General features: G+C 31.7%; 1 protein-coding gene across 1 annotated transcript in view; it reads right to left on the bottom strand.

Moving 5' to 3' along the window:
* Positions 1–778, bottom strand: part of LOC104724434 (cystinosin homolog) — a gene marked incomplete in the record, with an annotated part of 2,214 nt that extends 1,436 nt beyond the window's left edge. The window contains 3 exon segments of the mRNA XM_010442923.2: positions 1–40; positions 204–336; positions 433–778. Coding sequence (XP_010441225.1) covers positions 1–40; positions 204–336; positions 433–692 — 433 coding nt within the window.

The raw sequence follows: 11,241 nt of genomic DNA, 5'->3' as shown, positions 1-11,241 counted from the left end.
GGAGTGAGAATGCAACATCATTTGCAGCCACAGGTATCATCTGAAAAAAATACGCCAAAACCAAAACATAAACCGCTCATCCCATTTTCTTCCCCCCCACCCCCAAAAACTATCCTCATAACCATACCCATTCATTTACAATAATCTAAGGCATAGGAGTCACAAAGAACCAAAACAAGAAATAACAGGAGAAAGAGTTTTACCTCTTTATCGCCATAGGTATCAAAGTACTGTTTCTGAATAACAGGGCTAAAGTAGAGGGAGACGTTGTATATCATATACGATGAGTGCTTTGTCAGATTCAACATCGCGAAGTCGAAGTTTAATCCAACCACACTTTTTTCCATTTCCCCCCGAAAACAACACAACAAAAGATTCATCAATTTCGATTTCGAAATAATAATAAATAGAGAGAGAGAGAGATGAATTTACCTTTTTCTGCGGAAATTTAAAACAAGCTGTGGGTAAAAGCTAAAAGACCACGAAGCAAAAGCGATCCATCCAACGATCTCGTACAAGATCTCCAGCGGAATCGAATTCCACGACGCCATTTTTTTTTTCTCCGAAAAAAAAGTCAAATCGATCTGTTTTTTATAAAAAAAAAGAGTTGACGAGGATGAAGAAACGAAGACGATGAAGAAGAAGAGCCTTCTTACTTTATTTATTTTTATTCTTTTTTTGTCGGCGAGCATGCTAAAAAAAAAAACACAACAGGAGTAGTGTGTATAATTGTTTGGTGGGCACGGCCTTAAGTTACGGGCCACATGATTTTGATTTGGAATTTAATGATGACTTGTCTTAAAATATTTATGGTAAGTGTTTGTTCCAAGGATCTTATCATGTGAATGGCGTAAAAAGCAATTGATTTTTAAATGAGACAGAGATCCTTATCTTATCTCTCTCTGTCTCTCTCTGAACCTGACCATCTTTATGGCTACATTCCTAATTCAACTAATTAGTACTAAAATGTTTGTCTGGTGGTGCTTCGATAATTCATGTAAACCTCTTTATTTTGGCAAAGCTCCGAAGACGTTTTGGGTTTTGGATGAAAACTGAAAAGCTTTACATAAATTGGCAACACCGATATCGCAAAACTCCAGAATTTTTTTTTTTTTGCTTAACTAAACAAGTAATGTAAAAAAAAACTCACAAAAGTTTCGAATCTTTTTTTTCTTAAATTTGGTTATGGGAGTTGATGACGACTTAAGACGTGCCTTTTTAAAATACTAGAAATACAGACAGAAATTGAAACTGTTGCAAAAATGATGGGTCACTCGATAATGACGTGTCACGGCGGTAGTGTTCTATAAGATTCCACGATCTTAGCGTGAAGGGTACAGCATTTGATTTTTAATGAGATGAGAGAGCCTTTTATCCGATTGACTCTGACGTTCTTTGTGGTGGTTGCGTACGTTCGTTCTTTGTTTTCAACCGGCGGCTGTTGTACTTGTACGACGCCCGTGGTCACTCGATTATCCTAATTTTGCGATTTTAAGTATTTAACATTTGTTTCTTTTTTGTTTGTATAATAATTTATTGCTAAAACTAATTAGAAAGTCCGGGGGAGGAGGAAAATTAGTCCACGATCGTTGATGATATCTTTTTATAATACGTATAAAAATAGTTTGTGTAAGCTTTTATAAACCGTATTTGTGTATAGTATATCTCAAAATTTTAGAAGCATTTTTTATGAAAGTTTTGAAAATAGACATTTTTGAAAAGTAGTATGAAAAAAACATCTTAAAAGAAAGAAAAAATTAATATTATTATGAATGTATTTTTTTTACGAGTTGGTCCCCTAAAAATATATTATATGAATGTGTATTTTTTACAAATACAATTATTTACAATATATTTACGTATATTACTACTTTAAGATTAATATTATTATAAATGCAATTTTTTTACAAGTTGGTCCATCAAAAATATATTATATGAGTGTGTATTTTTTACAAAAGCAATCATTTACATGACTAAAGTAAAGGGAGACATTGTATATCATATACGATGAATGCTTTTTTTTCCTGGAAATAGCACTACACACACGTCTGGAACATAATAAACCTCTGATCAGTTTTATATAAACTTGACCGTCTTTATGATAACATTCCAAATTCAACTATTTGTATAGTTGTACTAAAGTAGGGGGAGACAGATTTTATGCTCTGTTTTAAAAATTCCCGCCTAGCACCAATTAAGTCTCGCAAAATCGCTAGGCCCACACTCTTTGTCTCGATTAATGACTAATCCCTGCTTAGCATCGATTATCCAATTATGTTCGTCTAATTTGATTATAACATGTTTACGCCGATTATTTCCCGCTTAATTTTGTATATACTGATTATTTTTGAAGTCAAATATAAATCAAATATATATTTTTTTGTTATTTAGACATTTAAATTAAGAATTTATGATATTTTACAATAAAACTTTAATGAAAATCATAAAATTTTCTTTTAAAATTATGTTTTTATATGTTTACCGTAATTTTAAAGATAGTACTATAGTTTTATATTTTTTTGATATTTTTTTTAACATAAACAGAATTATTCATATATTTAATACTATATATTTGTATTTTATTATTAATTTAATAAAATAACCCTAAAACTAATCCCCGATTAATCATTGTTTAATCCCTAAATTTCTCACTAGACGCTAGGCCCATCCTGATCGCCCAACTAGCGTCTAGCGATTTTTAAAACAGACGTTTTATGTAAATTTGATAGTCTTTATGGCTACGTTCCAAACTCAACTATTTATATAGTGGTACTAAATTTGTCTGGTGCCAATTTATTTATGTAAACCTCTTTATTTTTGCAATCTCCAAAGATTTTCTACATTTTGAATAAAGCTTTTACATAAATCGGCAACACCGAGATATTGCAAAACTCCAGATTTTTTTTTTGCTTTAGCTAAACAACAGTCAATGTAAAAACTGAAAAAAAGTTTCGAATCTTTTCTCAAAATTATTATGGTGTTTGTTTGAGTGTTGACGATGATTGAAGACGTGCCTTTTTAAAATGCTATAAATACAGTATACAAACAGAAATTGAAACTGTTGCAAAAATGATGGTTCATAATGATGACCACGTGTCATGATCTGGAGGCGATAGTGATCTTAGCGTGAAGGGTAAAAAGCAGCTGATTTTGACGTTCTTTGTGGTTGCGAAAATGAGATGAGAGAGCCTTTTATCCGACTGACCCTGACGTTCTTTGTGGTTGCGTACGTACGTTCTTTGTTCTCAAACCGGCGGCTGTTGTATGTACGACGCCGTGGTCACTGGATTATCATAATTTTGCAATTTTTAGTATCTAACATTTGTTTCATTTTTTTTGTGTATAATAATTTATTTTTATATATCTATACTAATAAAAATTATGAGCTATAAGCTCCTAAGACCGTTCACATAGGATTTTAAACAACCAATAGAAATTTGACATATCACTTATTAACATTTTATACAATTTCCAGAATTTTTTATATTAAGAATTATTTTAAACAACATATCATGATTTGACATGTCATTCATTAATAATTTTTAAATTTACAGAATTTTTTAGAAAAATGAAAATTTTAAATTTATGCAAATCAAAAAACTAAGCACAATATCCCACATTGGCTATAAATTTTTTAGACAATAGTTCAGAACCAGTATAAATAAGATTAATATGCTTCCAACAACAAATGAGCAGGAAAACTTGATTTATCAGGGCGTCCAAGTTTAAAAGTTTTATTTGGGTTGATCTAGCTTTTTATTTGATCAAATTAAAACTTTAAACATTTTCAAAAATATATTATAATATTTAAAAGTTCTTAGCGTTTAAAAAGTTTTTAAATATTATAAGTTTTAAATTTTAAAATTTTAAAATATTATAAATATTGAAAAAATTCAAAAGGTTCAAATTTTATATTTCGAAACCTTTTAAAAGTTTAAAATATTATAAATATTGATGCAAAACATAAATTATTTTATTTATCTACATTTGTGCTTTTATTTCTTATGAGCTGTAAAACATATTTTTGTGTATGATTTTAGAGATGAGTTGATATTCTTTCATTATTTTTTTATTTTTGGGTCTAAGGAAGAATGATTGACATGGCAAGACCTTAATTAGATGTTTGAGTCAAATTTTGAGGTTTAAAGAAGAAAGATGGACGACAAACACACATGTTTTATTAGCTATACATAGGCATGACCAGGGTTATGGTTGTCACGGTTAAGGTTTATTAACCATCGGTTATGGTTAGAAATTTTTGTAACCTTAACCAGAACCGTTTAACAAACGGTTAAACGGTTACGTTTAAATACGGTTACGGTTCAAGCGGTTACTGTTATATACGGTTACGGTTATTTGATAATATGATACGGTTGATATTATTTGATGATATAATATAATTGATATTATTTATTTATAATTAATATGTTCTTATAGTGTACTCATATTTCTATATATCATATGATTCATATTAAATAAATAATTATTAGTATATTTTATTATGTTTTTAAAATATTATAAACCAAGTAAGGATTTTGGTTTGAGAAGTTTCTAAACGCGTGGATCTAAAACCAAATAAGTATATGGATAAAATTGTCAATAATTGGGTGCATGTGTTGACTATGCTGGTAATCATGAATTTTACAAATTTTATGAGAAAAGAAATGATTTTGTTCTTGGAGTTTGATGGGTTAACAAGTTGTGTGGTAGTCTAAAAAAAGGTTTTTCAGTGGAAGAATGTGAAGAAGTTGACGAGGAAGAAGAAGAAAAGGAGTATAACGAAGAACCAAACGGTAAAAGTTACGATGACAATTAACACAAAATTTGACAATGAAAATAACAAGAAAGAATATGAAGAATAAGAAAACATTGAATAAAAAACACGAAAACATAGGTGGTAGCGATCAATTAAATATGAAAATGAGTTAAATTCATGATTTTAAAATTGTTTCGTTTTTCTGGTGGTCAAAGAAAATGGTTTAGGATATGTGAGGTCATCAGTTTGATTTGTCTCGTCTGGACGTCAAGTTAAATTTATGATTTTTTTTATCAGATTTGATTTTATAACATAACTGATTTTTAAAATTTAAAAAATTGTGTATCTGAAATTTATTTTTTTTCCTTAGTACTAATGTTAATTTTTTATGAGATAATATTTTATTACCGTAATCAATCATATATAATTTTTATCAAAATATATCAAATAAACCCATGCGTAGCATGGCTTCAAAACCTAGTTGATATAAAAATTAAACACATACCACACAAATCAGTTCGTGTTTGGTCGTCGTGTATATGAGTGAATATGTTTTGTAATTGAATATTACTTAAAAATTAAAATAATTTTGTTCTTTAATTATTTATATTTATCCAAATCATTTTTTTGAATAATATTGTCTATAATTACTTTTCATAATGTACAAATATAAGATTAAGTATTTGTAATTATCAATATACTACTATACAAAAGTATATATATATAATATTCTACATCAAATATTAGCTTATTAAATTTTATAATTAACAATAAATACGTATTTTAATATCTCTTAAGAAATACTATTAGTATAACCTTCACTCTTATACTCCCTCTGTCCCTAATAGATTGATGTTTTGGCATTATCACAAATATTAAAAAAAAAAGTTTAATTTGTAGTTATAAATTAATTTCTAATTAGTTTTGGGTTGATAGACAAATATAGACCATTAGATTAATGCCAAGTGGAAAAAAGCATAAACACTACAAAAAAAAAATTATTGAGACATATTTTTGAGACATAAAACTTTCGTCATAAATCTGTGACATTTTAAATACGATATTATGACTAAATTTCTTTGTCATAGATTCATATTTTCGTCACTATATTATGACGAAAAAAAATCATGACTAAAGTTTGTCACGATTAGTGACGAATATGCTATGATAATGTTAATCGCCACTATTATGACTACATTGTGACCAATATGTTGTTGCAAATTAGTTACGAACTTATAACTGATACACAAGTCACAGTTTGTGACATTAAAATGAGTAAACATTAGTTATAAATTAGTATAATTTGTTATGTCGTTCATACAAAGCTCATTAAGCCAAGTCTCTAACCCTAGTTTAAGAAGACTTATTTTGGATATGATTAGGGTTTTATTCTTTATAATTTCGTGTCTTCTAACCCTAGAGAGAGAGCAAACCATTTGAGAGAAAGATGACAAGAAGCCACAATCGAGATTAAGGACATATCTTACTTGTCCTAAGAGATGGTGTAAACGAATGGGTAAACAGACTCTTTTATGGTGAATATTGGTGAGCAATTTTCCAACTGATAGATATAAGTATTCCGCAAAAAAGATTGTAATACATTTTGTAGATTAAAAGTAATACATGTTTTCTCAAACCTATATTACGCAGATCTGCGAACTAATATCAGTCATCTTGTGAAACTGTTTCCCATTGCTACAAATTGAACCTGATCTACCCACCTTTGAAAAGATTTGAGTCTTACCTTTCTGGAGAGCCTGAGATCATTTTCATCAGAGTTATAATATGAGAGTTATGGTCGATTATGTGCATATGATGTTAGCTGTAGTCAAATTCGTGATTTGTTTTTGTAAGAATGAAGATAAATTATAATGTATATCTAATGTTTATGATTATTAAAAATTTGTATAATTATGAATTTAATAAAGAATTTTTTTTTGAGATTATGTTTTTAGTTATAATGTTTATTAGATGCAATGTTTTGTTTAGTAATAATTTGTGACCATTTGAAACGAACTTCGAATGATGAAATTGGGCATTATTATAGTAACAAAATATCATGATTTTTGAGTATTTGTTACAATTATGCGGTAAATTTTTAGTTATCACTTGTGACCATTTGAGACTATAGTTTTGTAATAATGAGATACATAATTAAAACGTTATTTTAGACACAAATTGTGATGATTCTAAGACGTTATGCTAGTTTTGTAATTGAGACGGCTTTGTTACTTTTTCAGTTTTTGTACTGTAATTTTTTTTTTCGTCGAAAGTGATGTTGTTATATTGATGATTGAATAAAGTCACAATACAATTGGTTTTGAAGCCATTTTGGCGGTGAAAAACAAATTGAGTAGAACTCGGAACAAATACAACCAAATTTTGCAAGTAAATGAGCTACATTATTACAATGTCTTCTTGTGAAATTGAACTGTACTTCTTTAAATTTCGCGGCCCATTCTCGTATGTCTTGTAAAATGTTCTCTAAAGAGAAATCGCCATCCTTGTTTGTTAAAATTTTTGTCAGTATCTCTGAATCTCCTTCGAAACAAACTGAAGTGATTCCTCCTATCCATGTTTGCTGCATTGCTGTTAATAGCGCTTTTGCCTCAGCTTCTAAAGGAGATGATGTTATCCCAAGAGCCATAGCACCCCAACCATTACTTATTCCATTCTTATCACGTAGAATCCATACTGTCTTTGTCGTTGAAGTACTATAATCAAAAGCTGCATCGTAGTTACATTTTAAAGAGGTTGTAGTAGGACGATTCCATTTTTGATTGGAGCTGTGAGATAATTGTGTTTAATGATGGTTTGTTTGAGAATTCTGATTATTCCAATCTGCAACATCACCTTTGGCTCGTAATAATACTGTTATTGGTTTGTCTTGAATGGAGTTGAATGTGAAATTATTTCGAGACTTCCAAATGTGCCAAAGTATCCAAAATGGTAATTGTTTAGTGATTGAAGGGATATCACTATCATATATTGAATCCAAAAAGATGGAAATAAACTGTTCGCTGGTGAAAGTTGCAGGAAGCAATAAATGAATTGGTATATTGGAGAGTTCCCAGATTTCTTTAGCATGTGTACACTAAAATAGAATATGGTCTATAGTCTCATCTGCTTTGAAACATCTTGGACAAATAGGATCCAAATTCATGCCACGAGAATTCAGTCTGGTAATTGATGGTAAGGATTGGGATAGAATACGCCAGAGAAAATGTTTTATTCTTGGCAGAATCTTTAGTTTCCAAATCTTTGTTTTGTGTGGCACTGAACCATGAGGGATAGCTGCTTGTGGTGGACTGATATTTGGATGATGCATAGTAAGCCAGTATCCAGAGCGAACAGAGTATTCTCCTGATTTATTATAATGCCAAATAAATTTGTCTCGGGAAATTGATTTTGACAAATAAATTTTGTGAATCTCTTGATGATCAGAGAGAGTAATGTGTTCGGATAACCTTTCTTGAGACCAAGTACGATAGGATCATGTATCGAAAATCAGTTGTGACACACTCTGCATATTATCTTGATGAATACTTGTTATTGGTCTTGGAGGGTTTTCTGGGATAACATTATCAATATTTACTCGAGCTGTCTTCCCATCACCAATGATGAATCTTGAACCTTTTTTGATTAACTCCAGTCCTTCTAGAATAGAATCCCAACCATAGGATTGGTTAACTCTTTTTTTTGCATCTAGGATTGAACAATCTCTATAATATCTTGCTTTCATAATTTTTGCAAATAAACTGTCTGGACAACGAAGTAAACGCCATGCTTGTTTGGCAAGTAATGCATCATTGAATTTAGATAGGTTTTTGAATCCTAAACCCCCTTCTTTTTTTGAATACTGTAAACGTTCCCATGCTATCCAAGGTATACTTCTTTCGGCATTTCCTTTTTCCCACCAGAATCTTTGTAAAACTGAATCAGTTTCTGATATAATCCTTGTAGGCAGTTTAAAACATGTCATTGAATAGACAGGCATCGATAAAGCTACCGATTTTAAAATTATTTCTTTCCCAGCTAATGACAATTTTTTTGTGCTCCAAGATGCAGTTCGTTGCTTTACTCGCTCGATTATGTAGGAAAACATTTATTTCTTCTTACTCCCAAACTGTTCTGGTAGCCCTAAGTATTTTCCTCCTCCACTGTTGTTTGGTATCTCCAATATCGTTTTTAATCTGCTCTGTGTGTGTCTATGAACTCGTGATCCAAAAGTAATCTTAGATTTTGATGTGTTGATTTTTTGTCCAGAATAGTATTCATAGACATCAAAAGCTTCTTTGATTGCTTTACAATTCCGTGAGTTAGCTTGGCAGAAGAATAAGGAGTCATCTGCAAATTGTAGATGAGTGATAGCAGGAACACCATTTCCGATCTTAATTCCACGGATGTCACCAGATTGGACTCTTGTTTTGATCAAATGACTCATGATGTCTGCACACAGGATGAATAAATACGGCGAGAGAGGGTCACCTTGTCGTATTCCTCTTTCAGAAATGATCGTTCCGTGTGGTGCACCATTGATAAGCACAGAGTAACTAACTGATCGAACTATTGCCATTATCCAATTGATCCACTTTTCAGAAAAACCAAACAAATGCATTGTAACTTCTAAGAAATTCCACTCTACTCTATCATAGGCTTTAGTAACATCTGTTTTGATAGCCATATAGTTTTGTGAGACTCTTTTTCTTGATTTCAGGGAATGCATTATCTCATGTGCTATCATAACATTATCTGTTATTAGCTTTCCTGGAATGAAAGCAGCCTGAGTATCATAACATTATCTGTTATTAGCTTTCCTGGAATGAAAGCAGCCTGAGTATCATAACATTATCTGTTATTAGATTCAAAGTATATTAGACGAGAGTTCTTATCAAATTCAATGGGCAGCTAGTTACTCCCCGGCAACGGCGCCAAAAAGCTTTGATGTGTGTAGAATTTCACTCCAAATCTTTTACCTGAAAAGACTACACAACGACTGAAAGTGCACAGTTAATCAGTGTAGTATTTTAGAATCGATCCCACATAGAGTAATAGCAAACACAAATTGAATTATAAGAGAAAGAACTATGGCTAAGACTAAATAAGAGATTGGGATTTTGGTTTTCCTAATAACTATTGCAAATAAATAAAAACGGTTTAAAACTATAAGACTAAGGCGTTGGGCGTTTTGGGAGTGATCTCAGGGTTTTCATGGTTTTAAGCAATATTAAGTGTAAGATCTAACAAGTAAATACTAATTTTTGGTCTAGGTTCTCAACTACGAAACACTAATGAACTAACAAGCTATTCTCATAGAATGAAAGTCTAAAGTCTTCACACTCCGTTACACAACTCTCGTAGGCAACGACGCATGTCAACCAGCTAGTTAAACAAGTTCGATACATTCACCAAACTTCGTAACTCAACTTACGCAGGTTACGAGCAAGGTTTCGGTATAACACTAGTTCGGAGAAGTAGGATAATGCGGTTAGCGCTTCCGTTCTCTAGATCAGTACTTGGTGATCAATCCAAGCATAAGAATTAAGATAAAGATGTCCCAAAAGAACTCTAATATAAAACCGAAAATAAGATCTGACAACCTAATTGAAGCGAACCATAAATTCCCCTTGAATCACCCCATAAAACCCAACAAAGTAAACTACTCGTTCATGATGCAAAGAAACGACATTAATATTATATAAAACAGCATCAAAAACGAATCAATAAACAAAAAGGGTTCAAAGGAAACTTCTCTATTTGTCACAAAAGTAACTTGATCCCAAAAGCAAAGTAAGAATGAAAGAAATAAGGAAGAGTAGAGATTTGGTGTCTTCGGTGATGGCTTCTAAGAGGAGGTGAGAGAGAACGAGATTCGACGGTGGTAGAGGAGTCTCTGGTCGTCTCTAGGTCGGCTGCTGGTGGTGTGGATGAAGAACTTAGAGGCACAAAGGAAGCACCGAGGAAGCACACCTCAAAACCCTAGGTTTTAAGAGTATTTATAGGGTTTTGTTTAGGGTTAGGGTTTTGTAAGGGTAGAAACGTTTTCTCTTCTTAAGTGCAAGACAAGGGGCGGCGAAAGAGGCTTCTGGACCGTGGAGGAGGCTTGGACTGGGCCGCAGTGGTGGTCGCTGGTCAGGCCTTGAATGAAAGCCCATTCGTAGGTCGGTTCTTCTTACGTCGGTTTATAACACGTCTCGGTAAAATAGGCATAACTTTCGGATGGCTGGATGGATTGAATTGATTCCACTTCTAGGAGAAATATGACTCTTACAGCTTTCCATAGACACCAAGAATGATATATTTTGAGCTCTGGAAATTCTTCAAAAATTGCCCGTACTGTAAAGCTCTGAAACTTTCCTAAAACGTATTTTCCTTGTCTTTTGGTCCAAAGTGCTATAAAACCTGTAAAACCTTATTGAAACCTGAAATACTTGATAATATACATTTTATACTTGAAATATCATCAAACTCTTCCTAAATGCATA

The sequence above is a fragment of the Camelina sativa genome, chromosome 11, assembly GCF_000633955.1.
Source record: "Camelina sativa cultivar DH55 chromosome 11, Cs, whole genome shotgun sequence".
Taxonomy (NCBI): Eukaryota; Viridiplantae; Streptophyta; class Magnoliopsida; order Brassicales; family Brassicaceae; genus Camelina; species Camelina sativa.
The sequence above is the reverse complement of the archived record's forward strand: the minus strand, read 5'-3'. Positions and strand labels throughout refer to the sequence as shown.